Source organism: Leucoraja erinacea, chromosome 40 (assembly GCF_028641065.1).
Source record: "Leucoraja erinacea ecotype New England chromosome 40, Leri_hhj_1, whole genome shotgun sequence".
NCBI classification, from domain to species: Eukaryota; Metazoa; Chordata; class Chondrichthyes; order Rajiformes; family Rajidae; genus Leucoraja; species Leucoraja erinaceus.
The window spans coordinates 2,300,994-2,323,645 of NC_073416.1; the positions used below are offsets into that span (position 1 = coordinate 2,300,994).

General features: G+C 44.2%; 1 protein-coding gene across 6 annotated transcripts in view; it reads right to left on the reverse strand.

The window, feature by feature from the left end:
• LOC129714629 (R3H domain-containing protein 2) overlaps positions 1 to 22,652 on the reverse strand; it is a 169,723-nt gene that overhangs the window by 45,664 nt on the left and 101,407 nt on the right. For 4 of the 6 annotated variants that reach the window (XM_055664327.1, XM_055664325.1, XM_055664328.1 and 1 more), the window contains 3 exons: positions 21,247 to 21,473; positions 18,439 to 18,596; positions 7,336 to 7,437 (listed from right to left, as the gene is read on the reverse strand). In XM_055664327.1, coding sequence (XP_055520302.1) covers positions 7,336 to 7,437; positions 18,439 to 18,596; positions 21,247 to 21,473 — 487 coding nt within the window. The remainder of the gene's footprint in view (positions 1 to 7,335; positions 7,438 to 18,438; positions 18,597 to 21,246; positions 21,474 to 22,652) is intronic. The other 2 variants (XM_055664329.1, XM_055664330.1) reach the window with 1 other exon arrangement.

The window sequence follows — 22,652 nt, forward strand, 5'->3', positions numbered from 1 at the left end:
ATTCTAATTTGCACCCAAGTCTCATTTGTTTATCCATTCTGTTTTAGTTTGGTAACATTGCATGGATGATATGATTGCGGGTATTCTAAAGAACAACGCTCAGTATGTTTGTTATAACATTGCCTCGTTATTGTGATTGCATAAACTAGCCTATTAAATTAATTGAACAGAGGAATCTTGATCCCATTACATGCTCTTTAGCACCTGGCTGGTATAAAACACAAGTAATATTTGTCTCATCAAACCAAACCCAACAAAAATCAGAGACCTTTGATTATGCCTAAAAATGAGAGGTATTGAACTAATGCAACAGAGCAAGCTCTGGGGCCACAGATTTAGTTTAGAGATACACCACGGAAACAGGCCCTTCGGCCCACCGAGTCCGCGTCGACCATGGATCCCCGCACATTAACACTATCCTCCACACACAAGGGACAATTTACAATTATACCACGCCAATGAACCTACAAACCTGCACGTCTTTGGTGTGAGAGAGGAAACCGGAGCATCCAGAGAAAACCCACGCAGGTTAAGGGGAGAACGTACAAACTCCAAACAGACAGCACCCGTAGTCAGGATCGAACCCAGGACTCTGGCGCTGTGAGGCAGCAACTCTACCGCTGCGCTTATAATGAGGAATAGGGGCTAAATTCTCCAACCCGTGGCAGCAACAAAATGCAGCTTTTCCAGATTCCTGGATGCTAAACTTGCCGATACACAGAGCGAGTGGAATGAAGGTAAAATGTGTCTCTAATAGTCTGGCCGGAATGCCAGAGAGCATATGAATAAGGAATGTTTCAAGCTTGGAATATTTCACATTGTGTAACAATTCAGAAGAACATTTGGATCGTGTGAAGCCTGGCTGCATAACAGGTGGTTACTTTGAAAACAGTTCTCTGGAATACTGTTTAATCAATTGGCTATTAAATGGCACAGCTGATGTAAAGGCAGCATTGCTGTAACGGACCTCAGAACTTGGGAGTTGGGAGGAGCAACATTGGTTGCAATTCTTGTTGCTAACCCAGTGAGCTGGGTTGAAAGCACAGACATATGGAGTTTGACCAAGGATGGGAAGGCAATACCTCACTAGACAGTTACATTTCATAAGTTCTAGGAGCAGAATTAGGCCCATCAAATCTACTCCGCCATTCAATCAAGGCTGATCTATCATTCCCTCTCAACCCCATTCTGCTGCTTTAGCACCATAAGCCCCCGACACCCGTACTAATCAAGAATCTGTCAATCTCCGCCTTAAAAATATCCATCGACAGCCTTCGGTGGCAACGAATTCCAGATTCACCACCCTCTGACTAAAGAAATTCAATAGACAATAGGTGCAGGAGTAGGCCATTCGGCCCTTAGAGCCAGCACCACCATTCACTGTGATCATGGCTGATCATCCCCAATCAGCACCCTGTTCACGCCTTCTCCCCATATCCCCTGACTCCACTATCTTTAAGAGCCCTATCTAGCTCTCTCTTGAAAGCATCCAGAGAACCTGCCTCCACCGCCTTCTGAGGCAGAGAATTCCACAGACTCACAACTCTCTGTGTGAAAGCGTTTTTTCCTCATCTCCGTTCGAAACGGCTTACCCCTTATTCTTAAACTGTGGTCCCTCGTTCTGGACTCCCCCAACATCAGGAACATGTTTCCTGCCACGATCGTGTCCAAACCCTTAACAATCTTAAATTCATTCTTATTTCCTTTTTAAAAGGTACATCTTTTTAATTCTGAGGCTGTGGCCTCTGTTCGTCAGCTCTTCCACCAGTGGAAACATCCTCCCCACATTCACTCTATCCGGGCCTTTCACTATTGGGTTTATTCTCCGAGGATGAAGAGCATCGCAGCCTGTAAAAAGTTACTAATGGGCACACGATCCAAAGTGGGAGCGACAGAGAACTATTATTATGTTACAGCCATTAAGGTCTGCCCACTAACAAAATGTGTTTTATGCCACTCACAAAATTCAATTTTAGTGTTGTTAATGGATACCAATTTGTTCCACTCATTCCAGCTTTAATGCCCCAGAGCTCCGTGTTACTGTTACGTACAAGAGCTCTGATTCATGCTTCTGAAACTGGTCGCGAGAGGATGCAATCATGCTCAACTTTATGAATGGTAATTATGTTGACAAAGACTGTGCTGAAAATATCAGTCCCAACAGTGCAGCTGCATAGGGGGAGTAGACCATTGCAACATCATTAAGATATTCTTCGGGGGGATCCATTAGTGTTTTATACGGTGGTTATCGTACCCGGTGCGGGGGACTGAGCCCGTATCCCAAACTACTGCGGCCAAATTTAAAGAGCATGTTAGTTAGAGCTGCACACTTCATGGAGTCTCTTAACAAGTGATGCAGTTATACATGTGTTTAAGAAGGAACTGTGCAGATGCTGGAAAATCGAAGGTAGACAAAAGTGCTGAAGCAACTCAGCGAGTGCAGCAGCATCTATGGAGCGAAAGATCTCCAGCACTTTTGTCTACATGCAGTTATACATTCTGATTTCAACCTCAGATACTCTCTGGAAGCTATTAAGTGTTCTTGTTGGCAATATGTAGAATTGCACATTTTCCGATGAACTTTTACTTTGCTAATCAAAGTGAGAGACGGTAATAATCAAGGTTAGATCCTGGTGGCTTTGGCCTGATTGGAAGCAAACTGAGCAAACAGCCTCTCAGCATCTCACCAATCAGCCCATGTCATAGATACATAGAAAATAGGTAGACAAACGTGCTGGAGAAACTCAGCGGGTGCAGCAGCATCTATGGAGCGAAGGAAATAGGCAACATTTCGTGCAGGAGTAGGCCATTCGGCCCTTCGAGCCAGCACCGCCATTCAATCTGATCATGGCTGATCATCCCCAATCAGTACCCCGTTCCGTCTTTTCCCCCATATCCCTTGATTCCCTGCCCTAAGAGTCGGAATCTTATAATTTTAAATCAGATTACTTCTTATTCTTCTACACTCCAATCAGTGCAATTGTGCTCACTTACTCACTCTCATGGTGGGATAACCTTTGCACCCCCGGAAATATCACCATACCACCTCTAAGGCAAGCATCTTTCCTCAGGTACACAGGCCAAAACTGCACACTTGTACTACATACGTGGTCTTGCTAAAGTTGCGTGCAGTTTATAGTCACACAGGGTGGAAACAGGCCCTTTGGCCCAACTTGCCCACACTAATAGGAGCAGATAGTATAGTAGCAGAGAGGTTCTACTGCAGTTGTACAGGGTCTTGGTGAGACCACACCTGGAGTATTGCGTACAGTTTTGGTCTCCAAATCTGAGGAAGGACATTAGAGGGAGTGCATTCTTAAGGGGTTGGACAGGCTAGATGCAGGAAGATTGTTCCCAATGTTAGGGAAGTCCAGGACAAGGGGTCACAGCTTAAGGATAAAGGGGAAATCCTTTAAAACCGAGATGAGAAGAACTTTTTTCACGCAGAGAGTGGTGAATCTTGCTAAAGTTTGCGTGCAGTGGCTATATTTAAGAGGGAGTTAGATGTGGCCCTTGTGGCTAAGGGTGGAAACAGGCCCTTTGGCCCAACTTGCCCACACTAACCAACATGTCCCATCTACACTAGTCCCACCTGCCTGCGTTCGACCCATATCACTCTAAGCCTGTCCTATCCATGCATCTGTTGAATTGCTTCTTAAAAGATGCCATAGACCCTGCCTCAACTACCTCTCCTGACAGCTCATTCTGCAGTTACATGTGGACTGCCTTAGAATTGGACTCCCCAGACGTTTGTAATAAAACCCAGCATAATATTCGCACTTGCGTGATAACCTTTTGGATTTCACATACCAGCACTTCCAGGTCTGTGTGTACCAACATCCAACTTCTTACCACTTGAAAATGTATTGTTTTTGCTATTCTTCTAAACAAATGAACATCCTCATACATTACCAGTAATGATTTAGTAGCCTGTGACATGCAAGAGCCTGACAAAGTGGAATTTTTATCCCAACACTCTATCAATGATAATATTATTTCCAATCCTGTTAAGTTATATTTTATATAGCGACATTGTTGTGCAGCATCTAAACAAATGATTTTTGAAAGTCCAGTTTTACTACATTTGCTGGTTTTTAAACCTGCATTGTCAAAAAAAAAAAACTCCCATCAAATCATGCTGACTCTGCAAAATCATATGATTTCTCCAATGGCTGTAGCATTTTCCTGATGTCAGGCTAATAGTTATATAGTTTCCCCCCATTTTCTTTCTTCCCTCGGTTCATGAATAGCAATCACACATTTGCTTCCTTGTAATCTATGTGGGACCGTTCCAGGATCTGTGGAACTTAAATGAAAACAGCCGTCCATCCATCATCACTGCAGTCACCTGTCTTGTAAACCCGAGGTGGAGCAGGGGCTTTGTCAGCTGTAAGTCTCCTGAACTTCTGTACGAGTTTCTCATCCAACCTAAATCCATCATTTTCAAACTCCATGCAAAATTCTATCATGCTGCACATAACACAATTCTTTCATGAATTGTACATAACTAAACCTGAAATAACTTGCTCCTTTGCTGATTGTATGCTGCTCTTGGTTGAAACCTACATTTGCCAATTTGATTTACCAAGTCTGCATGAAAATTAGAGATTGCTCCTCACCCAACAATTATTGTATCATCTTTGCGACAAACCTTTGATTGATATTCTCTTCAACAGTGTGGGGCTATAAATTACTGCTATTGTCGCTGATATCTCTCATCGCCAACTATATTCTTCTGAGCTAATCCACCCTTTGATACTCCTGACATATTGCTCTTTATCTCCAAGTGTCAAGTTGTGCAAAGTATTTTGTTTCCAGCTTTGGTCACTATGCAAGTAGGTTTCATTTTCAACTTCAGGACAGCATGTTGCTCTCCATTTTACACAATAATCACCATTAGGCCCAATTAAAATTATATCTTAGTATTGAATTATGAATTATGATATTATGGATAATTACAGATATGCAGACCAGAGAAAGACAGCAGAGTAATTTCACACAGCTCCCTGAAATGTAAACGGAGGTTATTTTATCCCATTAGCATGGCCTGGATCTGAACTCCAATCTAGGCTGTGAAGTAGGAAAGAACTGCAGATGCTGGTTTCACTCAAAGGTAGACACAACATGCTGGAGTGACTCAGCGGGACAGGCAGCATTTCTGGAGAGGGGGAATGGGTGACATTTCGGGTCAAGACGTTTCGGGTCTGAATGAGGGCCTCGACCCAAAACGTCGCCCATTCCTTCTCTCCAGAGATGCTGCCTGTCCCGCTGAGTTACTCTAGCGTTTTGTGTCTCGGCTGTGAAGTGTAAAGGGCCTGTCCCACTGTACAAGGTAATTCAAGAGTCCTCCTGAGTTTCCCCCCCCCCCCTCCCCCCACCCGATTCGAACTCGGAGAATGGCCATAGGAGTTCGTGGATGTCTCGTAGCGGCTCGTACGAGTAACGGTAGGTACTCGGGAAATCCAGTAAACTCGTGACGTTTTTTCAACACTGTGAAAAATGTCCACGAGTAAAAAAAAATACTCGTGATGACATTTTTTTTAATCGTACGCGCCACTACGAGACATCCACGAACTCCTACGGACATTCTCCGAGTTCGAATCAGGGGAAAACTCGGGAGAACTCTTGAATTACCTCGTACAGTGGGTACAGGCCCTAAAAGCTCATGCCTAACCCAGTTCCCAGCAACACAGTTTCACAACTCATAACCTACCTTTCCGATTTGAATTCACTGACAAAAGGTTATTTTTTAATTTGGACGTGCCACCACCAATGGCTTGTCACAGGGTTACTTTCACTCACCCAACAATCTGATTCGAACTTCAGTGACTGAATGAGATCACGTTGAACATACAATAGTACCATCACCTGACCACTTATCTGGGTCATCCCATTGCTATTTACTGAACTTAGAGCAGAGGCACAGCAAATTAGTTTGAGAGACAGCTTCAGGTTCTAATTCGGGATGTGCCAATAACATATAAATAATGTTTCCCTTCCAAATGGCATACGCCTGCCCTGTTGCTGATCAACTTGTCAATTCCCATGAAACGGCAAAGCGCAAACTGTTATTTTTAATTTGGGCATGCTGTGTGTTAAATGAATCCACAGGGTCCCTCACTTTCTCCTCAAGAATACACCCTCATGTGTTGGTGGCAAGATGCGGAAAGACATCTGCAAGCCACTCGATGGGCTTATCACTCACATCATATGCTCCACTTAACATTTTCTACCTCACTTTATTCTGAAAATGCATTTGAGTCACAATTTGATTGATGACATCTTGAGATTTTGAAAAAATATCATTCAGTACCATTTTTTTTTTTAAATGACAGAAAACCACCACACAAGACAAGCGTGCAGAACTATATACTGGATTAACAACTTCCAAGTTTAAACAAAAAAAAAAAAAAAAAATCACTTTTCACTTTTGAAGAGGCTGTTAAGACATACTGCGGCATCTCACTTAAATGGCTATTTTGGTGCAGATCTACCAAGTGGATGTTGGAGGAGCAACATGTAGAATGATGGGTAACATCTACACAATTCGGATTGAACTCCCACACATTTTCTAGCAGGCAACATGAAGGGCAGTCATCCTAGGAAGTAAACCGGGCCAATTTTTCCCCATCCCAGTTTAGGATATTGAAGCTATTCCTACCATTTTATCCCTGGCTCAGATGACCTTAGCTCAGGGTAGGGCATGAACCCGGGATCTTACATGTCCAGATGACCAAATACCACCACGGACAATGTGTCGAGGGGCTATTTCAATCTGAGCACTTCGGTGAGTTACAAAGACAGAATCACAGGTCAGTTTGTTTGGCTGGTGGAAACGTTGATTCTTTAATGATGCATTCATGTGGTTTACACTGTCAGTCACTAGCACAAGAGATTAATAAAGGAGATGTAGGCTGAGTATGATGAGCAGATAAAGGGAGAGTTAATGAAAGCAGCAGGATCCTTTTGGCACACTGCATCGCGGCAGATAAACAAAACCCATCAGCAATGTTGTACAGATAGACGGTATTTGAATTTTCATGTAAACGCTCTCCTCCCAGTTTGAATGGTCACTGCTCTGTTCCCACCAAAACAACGATGGCAATGACAACTGTAAACCGTGCTCTCCCTAGCTAGGTCAGCTAGTCCCCCACCCTCATGCTTCTGCTTACCACTGTCAGAGCCCACTGTATACTCAAACACTTCCTCACGATCCAATTTACACATTCAATCATAACGCTATGTTTGTGAAAGACTTAAGGATAGCACAGAGAAGCATGCAAAACTATTGACGTACACAGGCAAAACTAAACATACAGAACTGATAACATGTACCATAGTGTACTGCTGGGGAGGCGAGACTGGCAGGAGAACTTGGGGGCAAGAGGTCGCAGAATACTGGATAGGCTGCGCAGAGGGCTGCAGAGATGGCAAGGGCTAAGAAAGCCAACAACATAGATAATGTATTGGAAAAAAAGAAACACAAGGTTAATGTCATCATCATCATCATTGCACAATAATCATACAAAATATTAGACGTCAAACCAATACTTTTTTTCTTTTTAATAATGATATCCATTGCTTTCCCCTCCCCCCATCCGTAATCCTTAATCTTTCTGGAGCAAGCGTAAACCGCCTTCTTTGTCACTGACAAAGACCTCACGGTAGAGTCTGAGGCAAGCTGCTCTGAAGCCTCCGCCAACAGCATTCTTCAGCAAGCTGATCAACGAATTGAATGGTAATGCCCACCTATCTGAGTTTACCCCGTCCCTCAAGGGCCGCCATTTTACGCCAAAAAAAAGCATTCTGGTGGAGTTCAGCTTGAACAGTGCCCCATCAAAGAAAAGGTCGATGCTAGTTGCACCATTGTGAAACGTGACACAGAGGGCTTCAATACAAAGATACTAAAAGCAAAGCAAATATCCAAGGTATCAATGAAATTATTTTTGAAAACTTCATCTTGGATAACAAAACCACATCAGTTGTTTTCTACAGAATGCACCTTCTTGATGTTATGTAGACAACACATGCACAGAATTTGCATTATGAATACAGAATAGTAATCGAGATGCTCCTTCAACAGTTTAAGGATAAGGGGGAAATCTTTTAGGCCCGAGATGAGGAAAACATTTTTCACACAGAGAGTGGTGAATCTTATAGAAACTTACAAAATTCTTAAGGGGTTGGACAGGCTAGATGCAGGAAGATTGTTCCCGATGTTGGGAAGTCCAGAACAAGGGGTCACACAGTTTAAGGATAAGAGGGAAGTCTTTTAAGACCGAGATGAGAAAATCATTTTTTACACAGAGAGTGGTGAATCTGTGGAATTCTCTGCCACAGAAGGTAGTTGAGGCCACAGTTCATTGGCTATATTTAAGAGGGAGTTAGATGTGGCCCTTGTGGCTAAAGGGATCAGGGGGTATGGAGAGAAAGCAGATACAGGATACTGAGTTGGATGATCAGCCATGATCATATTGAATGGCGGTGCAGGCTCGAAGGGCCGAATGGCCTAATCCTGCACCTATTTTCTATGTTTCTAAACCAAAATGGTATCTGAGATAGCAAACCAACGGGGGAGAAAATTTTAATTTTAAAACTTCTGAAATTTAATAGTTTTGCACAAGTACAATGGCATGTGAAAGAGGGAAGATGCCGTGTTACCCATGGCAAGGAAAGTTTGCTGATCTTGTCAGTTTTCAATTTCCTCAAATGTACAGGAGTACAAGCTGGAGAAACTCAGCGGGTGCAGCAGCATCTATGGAGCGAAGGAAATAGGCAACGTTTCGGCACGAAACGTTGCCTATTTCCTTCGCTCCATAGATGCTGCTGCACCCGCTGAGTTTCTCCAGCTTTTTTGTGTACCTTCGATTTTCCAGCATCTGCAGTTCCTTCTTAAATACAGGAGTGCAAGTGTTATTTCACCAATGCACCAATTCTCTGCATTCAAATTCTGCAATTTGAATGCAGAGAATCAAATTATTGACTCGGTCAAGGTATTATTTTAAGATTGTTGCACCGTGCAAAGCGACTGAAATTGCTGATCCAGAAGATGAACAATCGTTTTGTGGGGGGGGGGGTAGTTTCTGCTCAACCTCTCCTTTGATTGATGCACTTCAATTTATTTGTGCCAGACCGTTATAGGCGCGGAAAGTAGGTCTACTATTTCAGGAAGAAATCCTCCTGCTGGACATTTGGCGCAGCCCCAAGTGTCTCTGTTCCTCCTCTCCCCTGAAAGATTTAACAGTTCATTTTATATTTCTTCAACCCAAAAGGTCACATTTCGCTGCGTTAAGTTTCATCCGAAATCTCTGTTCAATCTATTGATCAGCTCAATGGTTCCACAGTCCTTTATTGTCACGTGTAACGAGGTACAGTGAAATTTGATTTACCATACAGTCGTAGCAAAAATAAAAGCAACAAGATACCAAACGACATAAAGATTAAGCATAAACAGCCACCAGAGTGGCGTGTGAGGATCCCTAGGGCACACAGCACAAGCGGAGACTCACACAGCCATCAGTCCAATGTGTCCTTGAGTCCTGATCACCTTACAATTAACCACTTTCAGTGCGTGATATCTACAAATGTTGACATGGTGCTCGATCCAGAGCTTTTCAAACCTCTTGCATTATAGGTTAGCATTAGTTTTAGAGATACAGTGCAGAAACAGGCCCATCGGCCCACCGAGTCTGCACTGACCAGCGATGCCCGCACACTAACGTTATCCTACTCGCACCAGGAACAATTTTACAAATGATACCAAGCCAAGCCTGTACGTCTTTGGAGTGTGGGAAGAAGGGTTTTGGGCCGCATCTATGGAGCGACAGAAATAGCCGACATTTCGGGTCGAGACCCTTCTTCGGAGGATAATTCATAATCTTTTACCGAAGCCAATTAAACTACAAACCTGTACGTCTTTGTAGTGTGGGAGGAAACCAGAGCACCCGGAGAAAACCCACGCAGGTTTGAAACCCGTTTGAAACGAGTTTATTCATGGATAACCCCTTGAGATGGACAGTCATCTCGTTTCCGAGGGGGTCCAACATAAAACATACAGCACAAGACATAACATACATAAAGGCTCTCATTGACCCACCTACCCACACACCAATCCCATACCACCCCCTTTGATCATCATGGGGATTCAATGTGATCATGGCTGAACATCCCCAATCAGTACCAGCACTTTTGTCTACCTTCGATTTTCCAGCATCTGCAGTTCCTTCTTAAACGGCTATTGTCAGGTTTAGATGGATATGGGCCAAATGCAAGCAAGTGGGACTATTGTAGATGGGACACGTTGGTCGGTGTGGGCAATTTAGGCCAAAGGGCCAATTTACACACTATTTGACTCGATGAGACATTTTCACCCTGAGACCCGAGTGGTGTTTTAAGTACCCATACAAGTAGGGGTACCGAGGTTTGGAAACATCGATTGGATTCAAGTATTGGTTTAATTTACATTAACTAGAAATGTTCATGGTGTTTTACATTCAAAACAAAACATCCCAGTCCACTCTCCGTCCTGCTCAAGTAACTTCAGATCCATGTCGCCAGTTTCTTTGATAGCACGTCAGAACTTTATCCAGCCTGTGATCAAGGCATTTTATCAAATAGCCTGTGAAAATTCAGCCACAATTACCATGACAATTCTTTTACGATTTTCTCAAAGGGTCTCTCTAAATATGACAGCCACAACATGGTCGTTTAGAAATCCACACTGCCTAATTAACGCATACATTTCTAGGCTAAATATCTCTAGTTTTGGCAAGGTAGGTCCATGCAACTTAGTGGCTGCCAAGTCCATTGTTAACTAGTTTAATCTTTCTGAACTGAGGTGTAACATTGGTGGAGATAACTAAAAATCTGACAGTCTATAGCTGATTATAACAGAATAAATTGTTTAAAGGGGCTGCACGGTGGCGCAGCAATAGAGTTGCTGCATTTCAGCACCAGAGACCCGGGTTCAATCCTGACTACGGGTGCTGTCTGTGTGGATTAGTGCTGATTTGATCAACCTTTTTAATGAGCGGGATAAAGTCTGGAAGACTTTCAGGGAAACAAAGGACCCTGCTGATTGGGAAAAATATAGGTCCTTAAGGAATCAGTGTACGACAAAAACACGTAATGCTAAATCAAGTCATTTTAAAAAACATCTTTCTGAAGACATGCATAATCCAAAAAAGTTCTGGAAAAGACTAAATACTGTTCTTAATAAATCAAATCAAAATATCAGCACTCAGATTCGGGTCAACAATGACATCATTCAGGACCCTGCTGTTATATCCAATGCTTTCAACCAGCACTTCTCCACTGTATGTAGCTCGACTGTATTTGACTCATCTATTATATGTGACTTTCCAGCTACCTCTACATGTAGAAGCTCTTTTTCTTTTCAAAAAATAAAACCTGTTGACGTTCAACATGCTATTAATGAATTAAAGGATGATTGTGGATCTGGACCAGCTGGTATTGAGACTAAATTCATTAAGATAGGAGCTAATATTCTAATGTACCCACTATGCGACCTGTTTAATTTGTCTATAAACTATAACAAGTGGGGATGGAGGGGTTATGGGATTGGTGTGTGGGTAGGTGGGTCAATGAGAGCCTTTATGTATGTTATGTCTTGTGCTGTATGTTTTATGTTGGACCCCCTCGAAAACGAGATGACTGTCCATCTCAAGGGGTTATCCATGAATAAACTGGTTTCAAACCTGCGTGGGTTTTCTCCAGGTGCTCTGGTTTCCTCCCACACTACAAAGACGTACAGGTTTAATTGGCTTCGGTAAAAGATTATAAATTATCCTCTGAAGAAGGGTCTCGACCCGAAATGTCGGCTATTTCTGTCGCTCCATAGATGCTGCCTCACCCGCTGAGTTTCACCAGCATTTTTGTCTACCATAAATTATCCTCAAGTCTGTGGGATAGTGCTAATGTATGGGGATTGCTGTTCGTCGTGGATTCGATGGGCTGAAGGGCCTACTTCCGCACTCCATCTCTAAACAACAGAATGCTTCCTTCCCACACGAGGCACAATTAATTAATTGAATTACTAATTTGTAGAAAATGTATAACTTACAAAGAGGAAGCTCAATACACAGAAATGTGGTCTGTATCTCCTTGACAGTAATGGGTGACATTTTATCCCAAACTGCCCTCTTCCTGAGAAGATTGACAGCCAACTTCAAAATGATATGGTCCAACAACTTCAAATGATTGAGTAAGAGGAGAAAGTACAAATTTACAGGGTGACACTGAAGTGTTTAATCCCCGCTGGTATTGAAACCAGCACCAGGGGAAGGTGGTAATGCCTCTTACCATAGCTCCACCAGAGTCTAGTTAGTGAATTGGTGGAAAGGAAAACCAGTAAACCATGCAGCAGAGCAAATTATAGATCATGTACAATCATCAAATAGAATGCAATAGGATTGAAAGCTTCAGTTTCAGTCACAGCGCCAGAGACCCGGGTTCGATCCAGACTACAGGTGCAGAGTTTGGACGTTGCGTACAGTTTTGGTCTCCTAATATGAGGAAAGACATTCTTGCCATAGAGGGAGTACAGAGAAGGTTCACCAGACTGATTCCTGGGATGTCAGGACTTTCATATGAAGAAAGACTGGATAGACTCGGCTTGTACTTGCTAGAATTTAGAAGATTGAGGGGGGATCTTATAGAAACTTACAAAATTCTTAAGGGGTTGGACAGGCGAGATGCAGGAAGATTGTTCCCGATGTTGGGGAAGTCCAGGACAAGGGGTCACAGTTTAAGGATAAAGGGGGAAATCTTTTAGGACTGAGATGAGAAAAACATTTTCTACACAGAAAGTGGTGAATCTTTGGAATTCTCTGCCACAGAATGTAGTTGAGGCCACAGTTCATTGGCTATATTTAAGAGGGAGTTCGATGTGGCCCTTGTGGCTAAAGGGATCAGTGGGTATGGAGTGAAGGCAGGGACAAGATACCGAGTTGGATGATCAGCCATGATCATATTGAATGGCGAATGGTGCAGGCTCGAAGGGCCGAATGGCCTACTCCTGCACCTATTTTCTGTGTTTCTATGTTCTCCCTGTGACCGTGTGGGTTTTCTCCGGGTATTCCGGTTTTCCTTCCACACTCCAGAGACGTACAGCTTTGTAGGTCAACTGACTTTGGAAAAATTGTACATTGTCCCTAATGTGCAGGGTGGTGTTAGTGTGACGGGGCGATCACTCATTGGCACGGACTCGGTGGGCCGTAGGGGCCTGTTCCCGCGCTGTATCTCTAAAGTCGAGAGTAAAATCTAAAACCGGTGATAAATGATGGCCGGTTTCTGGAACCATTGAGTGAGATCCGAAGCTATTCAGTATGGCAATATTTCCTATGGCTGCATTGAAGCACTTGGAGGCACCTCATGAGCCTAGCTGCCCTTTGCCATCCACCAACAGGCTATTTGTGTTTGCATTAGAAATCATTCCCTTCCACTGAGGCATCCTAGGAAGAATAAAGGTATTATAATTTTCAGTGGAACCTGGTTCCATTTATCATCAACATGTGAGGTAGTCCCTCAGTATAATGTGGATAAATGTGAGGTTATCCATTTTGGTGGCAAAAACAGGACAGCAGACTATTATCTAAATGGTGGCCGACTAGGAAAAGGGGAGATGCAGCGAGACCCGGGTGTCATGGTACACCAGTCATTGAAAGTAGGCATGCAGGTGCAGCAGGCAGTGAAGAAAGCGAATGGTATGTTAGCTTTCATAGCAAAAGGATTTGAGTATAGGAGTAGGGAGGTTCTACTGCAGTTGTACAGGGTCTTGGTGAGACCACACCTGGAGTATTGCGTACAGTTTTGGGCTCCAAATCTGAGGAAGGACATTATTGCCATAGAGGGAGTGCAGAGAAGGTTCACCAGACTGATTCCTGGGATGTCAGGACTGTCTTATGAAGAAAGACTGGATAGACTTGGTTTATACTCTCTAGAATTTAGGAGATTGAGAGGGGATCTTATAGAAACTTACAAAATTCTTAAAGGGTTAGACAGGCTAGATGCAGGAAGATTGCTCCCGATGTTGAGGAAGTCCAGGACAAGGGGTCACAGCTTAAGGATAAGGGGGAAATCCTTTAAAACCGAGATGAGAAGAACTTTTTTCACACAGAGAGTGGTGAATCTCTGGAATTCTCTGCCACAGAGGGTAGTCGAGGCCAGTTCATTGGCTATATTTAAGAGGGAGTTAGATGTGGCTCTTGTGGCTAAGGGGATCAGAGGGTATGGAGAGAAGGCAGGTACGGGATACTGAGTTGGATGATCAGCCATGATCATACTGAATGGTGAATGGTGCAGGCTCGAATCATATTGAATGGCCTACTCCTGCACCTAATTTCTTTGTTTCTATGTTTCTCAGCAGCACGGGTAACTTGCTGCTACTCCAGTTCTGTGGAGTCCGAAGTAACTTGTGCGACCTGCAGACTGGCACAAGTGGTGCCGGAGATGGTCGATAGGAAGTGTGGGGCCGCAGATTGGGAAGTGGTGTGCTACCATTCACGCTGGGCTCCCGTGCACTCCTGATGCAAGGACTCGAATTTCGCAGTGCCGCCCAAAAATGCTTTCCCCCACTTTGAGCAGTCAAGTAAGTGTCAGGGGTTCTTCGGAGTACGAGGGGATTTTTTAAATCTTTTCCTCGGTCCGCCTGGCGATCTCGAACTGTGACAGAGCGCGGAATTGAGTGCGGTGTTTTGGAGTCCGGTGTTAGGCGTGTGAGCAATGTCTGACTACCCGACTGGGCTGAGTGAAGCCTCAATGAGTAATTAGGTCCTCATTGCTGTAATTATAGCAAATTTGACCCAAGGCAGTATTGATAAAGACTTGGTTATGCATAGCCTTGGTGAATTTTTATGGATATGCCCAATTTTGTTTTTTGTAAAGGAGCCTTTAGGCTCCTTTACAAAAAACAAAATTGGGCATATCCATAAAAATTCACCAAGGCTATGCATAACCAAGTCTTTATCAATATTGCCTTGGGTCAAATTTGCTACATGACAGGCTACAAAATGTACCTCACCAAACCTATTCCAGTGTAGTGGCTGACGATTCTTGCCTTAATTATACAGTGGAAGGTAAAATGAGAGCAAAGAATACATCCAAGGGAGCTGGAAAAACATGCTGGAATAATGCAAACTCTGGTGCAGAAAATACCAGCTCTGATGATATGTGCTGCTCGGCTTATAGATTCTCTTCAACTAATCAAGTTTGGCTTTACTTTGATAATGTGTGGCAAACACTGTGGTGCAGAGGTGGTCCCCGCCTCACAGCTCCTGAGACCCGTGTTCGATCTTGACTACGGGTGCTGTCTGTACAGAGTTTGTACGTTCTCCCCGTGACCTGCGTGGGTTTTCACCAGGGACTCTGGTTTCCTCCCACACTACAAAGTCGTACGGGTTTGTATGTCAATTGGCTTCGATAAAATTGTAAATTGTCCCTAGTGAGAGGATAGTATAATGCCCCTGTTCCACTTGGGGAAACTTGAACGAAAACCTCTGGAGACTTTGCGCCCCGAACCAAGGTTTCCGTGCGGTTCCCGGAGGTTTTTGTCAGTCTCCCTACCTGCTTCCACTACCTGCAACCTCCGGCAACCGCCTGCAACCTCCGGGAACCGCACGGAAACCTTGGGTGGGGCGCAAAATCTCCAGAGGTTTCCATTCAGGTTTCCTAAGTGGGACGGGGGCATTAGTGTGCAGTGATCGCTGGCAGGCGAGGACACAGCTGGTCGAAGGGCCTGTTTCCGCGCTGTATCTCTAAATTTAAAAAAAACGAAGTACTTAAATAGGAATAATACTTTATCCACCAACTGCAAATTGTGCCACAGCACCATAGGTCTTGCAAGACCTTCTCAGCTGTTGACCTAACCATACCTACATGGCGAGTTATGAAGGTTTGCCATATTACGAACCTTCTTTTCCATCCAAACATAACATGTACCGTTGCAACAGAATTTTCATGTTATGATGAGAAACGACGACCAAATGCAAAAGAACCTTATTGTGGCTGCAACTTTGCAGACTACTGGAGGGCAAGCCTAACCTAGTGACGATAGGCTGTCAGGATCCAAGTAAACTCTTCCAGGCACATTTATCGGCAATGCATCCATATACTTGGCGTCACAGTGCGGAGAATCATTTTTGTACATTTCCATGTCAAGAAAGGAAACCCACCAAAGCTGCAACCGGGGTCTTGTACATGGATTTTACTAACTCCATGGTGACAGCTATAACTCAAGAGGGAAGTGGACATTCAAACCCATTAGTATAAGTTGTGGCAATCAGTGTGAAATTTGGAGAAAGCTGGACTCCAGCATTAGGGATCCACACACAAATAGATCAAGGCTTTGAGGGATTGCACACAGACACCTGATAAGGATGCAAACATAGGATCCTCTTCCTAAAATGTCAACTTCAAAGTCATCCCAGGTCAAGTAGGCCAAGTGTCTGAAGCCAGGGCTATTTTGAGACTGGAGGAAATGGTTTTGATGACTCTTTCTGCCCCTAGTAAAGAGATCAGGACACTTGTGTTGTATTTGGGCCACTTTGAGGCTATAGCCTAAAAACCTTCAACGCCGAGCGCCCTGAAGACCTCAGTGATGCCTTTCTGAATACAGCTTGAATCTTTGTTGAATGCCCGCCGTCTGAAAGGAGGAAGTTGAGCATGATGCTCGGCACTTGTAGCAGCAAGTAGAGATCTTCGCGGAAACTCCTCGTGGGCACAAAGCATGACGAGATACTTTAAATTCAACATCCATTCTTTTTTTTGCTTTCCGTAAGCCACACTCCCACAGCATCTTTCAGCTTTGCATGGGATTTAGGAAGTAAAAGGTATTTGTGGAGGCATTTTAAGAGCACAAAGGAAATGTTAAGAATTGTGTGCATTAAAAGTGCCTGTCAATATTCAGGAGTTTTGCTATTTGTTAAAGCCCTTGATAGAGATATTCAGCTTATTTTGATGCAGGCAATAAACGGCACGGATTAGAGTTGGCAGATATACAAATTAGCAGCTGTAGAATTCGGGGTTTGGCAGGATGCAACCTAAGCTGTGTTTGATGTCCTAATTTGTGTCTCAGCTCCGCCAGCACCTTATTCCTTAAGATGACTTCTATGTCAAAGACAGTATGAAGGGGTCAGAGCTCTACTCTAGAATTTCCAGCATGCATAATCAAATGTTGAATAATCCTTTACTAAAATTCTGACATCTGCGTTTAGGTGAAGCTGGGTAATCCACTTGCTCTTGTCTGTCACAGACACAGACACAAATCATTGATCCATTTAGTGACTGCCCATCAACGAGTGCTTAAACAGCCACCTTACAGATAAATCTGGAAAACAAATGGCAACCAGGTTCCTCTCTGTCACAATAGTGACCAATCTAATCAATTGGACAATAAAGCATCAGATAAGGGGATTCTTTGATTCTCATTAAGCAAAACCTGTCTGGTACTTAGCAGTAAACCCCAGGTCCAAGTCCTATTCTGTGATGTCAGCTAACTACAGAGCCCTTAGGTTCGACAAGAACATGCAACAGTGATAGCTAAATCAGTCGTTTCCCGCCAACGTGAGCCGCAACAACAGCCGTGTGAAGAGGGGCTCGCCAGCCGGTGCAGACCAGTGGCATCGGCCCCTCATTTTAACATTCAACAACACAAAGTGCTGGAGCAACTCAGCTGACTGAATTCAGTCCGAGGAAGGGACCCGATGTCGCCTATCCACGTTCTCCAGAGATCCGGACCCGCTGAATTATTCCAGCACTCTGTGTCCTTTTGGTGGGTGAAGATGGGCTCGCTGGTGCACCTTGCAAGTGGGGTCAGAGACCGGGGCTATAAAAAGCCGTGGAGAGGGTGCAAGGCCGGGGATGGATGGACAGGTCATCCATTCACATTTTATATTTGTTGTAGTTGACTTTCTGGCTTTAGATACATGGGGGGGGGTGTCATTAGCGGCTATTGTTGTTTCATTATCACGCGACCTCTGTTTGTCGAGAAAAGGGGATAATCCATAAAGGCTCTGGAACCGAGGGTGCCGGAAAATCAGTGTTCAACCTGTCCATGCCTGGAGTTACCGATCAGCTGCCATCATCGTGTTGAGTCATGCCAAACATGGAAATCTGCCAACACCAGCCATTATGAGGCTTGTTAAGAGAAATCTGTTGACTGAGATTCCCCAACATCAGGAGTACACAATCAATCAACAGTGAAGATACAAGTGGGGATACATTTCCATGCAAAGGTGAAGCTCTGATACTGAGACAATAACATTACCACTTCATGAAGTGTTTGTTCCCAATTCTTCACAAGTTGGCAACGTAAATCATGCTTGGATTGAACACAGTAAGTTTTACCCTCAGTGCATGCAACATCCCAGGCTAGTTTCATACAGTCTCTGTGAAGGGCAGGGAGACAGGGTGGTGACTCACCTGCGACATCAGGTGGTTCGTCATTGGCTGCTGCTGAGGAGCGGGTGGCAGTTGTTGCTGCTGTTGTGCAGAGTTCGACAAGACCGTCCTCCCAGGCTGCTGGACAGATGCTTGCACAAAACCCGACGAACTTAATTCCGGAGTCCCGAGCGGCAAGCCTAGAACAAGAGTTCCAATCCTCATCACACAGAGGGAATGATCTTGCGGCTAGTGGCTGCTGCACTCGCTTCCAAGCAACTCCCAAACAATCACAATCAAACTCACTTTTATCATTCAATTCCTCCCAGGCACAAAGCCAAGTTCATAGCACTTAGAAACAGTAAAAGCCCTGTCCCACAGTACGAGTTCATTCCAAGAGCTCTCCCGAGTTTGCCCCGATTCGAACTCGGAGATTTACGGTAATGGCCGCTCGTCGGTACTCGTGGACATTTTTCAACATGTTGAAAAATCTTCACGAGTCTTCCCGTGCTTACCTGCCATTAGCGAGTCTTCCCGAGTACCTGCCGTTAGCGTTACAAGCTGCGAAGCGACGTCCCCGAGCTCCGACGTACCCGCTACGTTCATTCTCCGTGCTTACCGCGAGTTTGATTTTTTTTTAAACTCGAGAGAGCTCTTGGATTGAACTCGTATGTGGGACAGGGCCATAAGGACCGAGACTTGTAGCACGTGCAAGAGGAAAGATAGCTACGGTTGTTACAGAAAACCCCAAAAAGCATGATACATGAACTGGCAAAAAATTTAAAGTACATTCCCTTTCTTCCTTAATAAACAGAATTGAAACGAATCCCAACTTATTTTCAATTCATTCCGTTCCCTTTCATAAACATGTAGATAAATATAAGAGACACAGGGGTTATAAGGCTATACAATATTTCTGTCTCAATTCAACATCCAAACATTTCCACCATTTTTGTACTTTGAACTGATCAACATATGCTCAAAAATCCTGCTAGAAGTGGATTTAAATGATAGGTGCTCCAAGAAAATGCTTTCAATCTATGGATCTCTCAAAACAAAGATAACAAAATGTACAAATCATTAACTTTCTCTATTATCATAAGATAATAAGTGATAGGAGCAGAATTAGGTCAATCGGCCGATCAAGTCTACTCGGCCATTCAATCATGGCTGATCTATCTTTCCCTCCCAACCCCATTCTCCTGCCTTCTCCCCATAACCCCTGACACCCGTACTAATCAAGAATCTATCTATCCACTGACATATCAATCATATCCACTGACTCCACAGCCTTCTATGGCAATGAATTCCACAAATTCACCACGCTCAGACTATTGCTTGGGAGAGTTTTCACATTTAGAAGGACATAAAAATCTCTTCCCTGTCCGGGAGACCCGACCTTTTCCCTGTCGGGTCTCCGTTGTCGTTGGGGCCTAGCACCGTGGAGCGGCCTCCAGCCTGAACTACCTGGGGGCTCGGGAGACTGCGGAGCTGCGGTCTACTCACCATCATGGGGCTGGCCGGCCTCGGAGTGTGGGGAGCGGTGGTGACTCGCTGCTGCGACTTGACTCCTGGGGCTCGGAGGCTCCAGCAACGCAGCCGCAGGTCCGGTGGACTGGGACATCGGAAGCTCGCGGGTCCGGGGGGGGAGAGACCGCTTCCCGGAGCTCCCGCAACGCGACTTCTCCAGCCCGTGTCGCGGGGTTGGAACGACCCGGAGCGGGGTCGTACATCGCCCGGCGCGGCTTCATGGACGTGGGACATTCCAGCGCCCGCCGGGGGCTCCAACTTCGAGACTTTTAGACCGGGAGCGGGGCCGTAAATCGCCTGGCACGGCCTAAAATGGCCGTGGGACTTATCATCGCCCGCCTGGGGCTTGGACATCGGGAGAGACATGGAGAACAGGGGAGAGAAAAGACTTTGCCTTCCATCACAGTGGGTCCACTGTGATGGATGTTCGTGTGAATTAAATTGTGTGTATGTCTAGGAATTGTCTTTGTTTGTATGGCTGTGGAAACAGAATTTCGTTTGAGCCTCACTGAGGCTCAAATGAAAATAAAGGGTATAGTATTGTATTGTATTGTATAGATGGATATCGGCCTTTGTTTTATACAAGTCTGAATCCTGTCAGTGTTCTGATATTTTAAAAGTTCAATAGAAGCGAGGTTTTCAGTTACTTACCAGAGGCTGATATAAATATAACCCCCAAACATAAAGTGGAAGGGTCTAGTACAAGCACAAAATAAGCACCTCTGAAAGTGGGGCAATCCATTCGAGGGAGCGCAGTCCTAAAGGAATGATGGCACGAAATGGTGCAATCTGGCAGTGAGGCAACTCATTACAGCAGAACATCAACATGTCACACTACCGAGCAGCAGAAGCACAGTTTGTTCCTGTGATTCTTTGTGTCTAGCTTCAAACTTTATCCATGTTGTCAGTGGGAAGGTGTTAAATAAAATCTTCACCTCTCCACATGGAGGGAAAAAGTAAAATGGCTTCCCAGCCCAGCAACTCAAAAAGGATTTGTTAGCATCTAATACAAGTAGTACATTGAGTGAGACCGGAAAAAAAAACACATGTCATCCTGTCAGGAATTACATCAGGGCCTTCAAAAAGATTGGATAGCAATAAAAAAAAAAGGAACTGCAGAAGCTGATTTACACCGAAGATAGATACAAAATGCTGCAGTAACTCAGCAGATCAAGCAGTATCTCTTGGAGAAAAGGGAATCGGTGACGTTTCAGGTCAACACCCTTCTTCAGACTGAGGGGGGAAAAATATATATATATGCATAAAACCAACTGATTATTGTGTAGAAATTAACTTTAAGCACCTCAGCAAAATGCACACCTGTTTTGGAGACCCTGTTCACATTCTTGTTGCTGCCAATGCTGTCCCCGCGGGTTAGGATGGAGATTCCACTAAAGCTGCTTGCTTTGGTTACTGGTGGCTTCAAACTGCGGTTTGAGCTGTCAGAGTCTGTGCTACTCCACGGCCGAGGCTCGGAGGATTTCAGCTCATTCTCAGTACTGCTTTGGCGGCTGCTAGAAGCTCTGCTTAGGCACTCTCGGTTCCCTCTGTAAAAGTGGACACACAAGTCAGTGGCACTAGCATGGACCTGTTCAAAATACCTCAGCAGTGAAGTTCCCTGTTCTGCTGCACTGTTCTATAATGTTTCACAAGTTACCTCAATACATTTTGGTTGCAACAGACAATGAAGTAAAAACAAAAGACATTATCTCATTAAATGGTAGAGCAGGCATGAGGGGCCAAATAGTCTGCAACTGCTTCTATTTCTTATGTTCTGAAGAATTTCCTCCTTATAAAAAGACAATTATTGAAGATTACTGTTTCTTGGGACTTCAAACATTAACGTGGACAATTTAAACACCACATAATAGTTACACTAATGTGGTAACCAGTTTTGATGACCAACTGGTTCACCATTGCTTTGAAAGAAAACAAAAAATATAGGCACATCAAACAGTTACTTATTCCAGGGATTATCTACTGAATTTGCAAATCCATGACACATATGAATGCGACGGGTATAAATCAAGTACCCCATCTTGTCAAAAAAAAAACAAAAAAACAAGCATTCAAATTTCAAGCACTGTTAATAAGAACAACGGAATTCCAGTAGTACAAAATCATGAAAACACACACACTTTAACCTTAAGGCACAGCCTCAAATTGTTGACATGGATTACAGGCACACTTTTATCCACAATGTTGATCAGGCACAATCATACCACAGTGTAAAAGCTAGCAGAGAATATTTTTGAAGAGTCACACTAAGTTCACTTATGAAATACACCAATTTTATTTAATTGTTACATGGAAACACTGCGACAAATTGCCAGAACGGGTTTGTCCTCTCAGCTACAGATGACATAGCGGGACTGCTGGTTGAGCCACTGCCTCTCAGCGCCAGAGATCTGGGTTCAATCCTGCCTCAGGTGCCATCTGTGTGGAGTTTGCGCACTCTCCCTGTGACTGCGTGGGACCCCCCCCCCCCGGGTGCTTCCAAGTTTCCTCCCACATCCCAAAGATGTGCAGGACTGCGAGTTAATTGGCGGCTGTAAATCGCCCCTAGTGCAGCTGAACGGATGGGAATGTGAGGAGAATAAAATATGGGATTAATGTAGGATTTATGTAAATGGCTGGTTGATGCAGACATAGTGAGCTGTAGGGTTTATTTCTGTGCTCTATCTCTCTACAGACTCCAAAGTCTCATATAGACATTCAAAGTAATT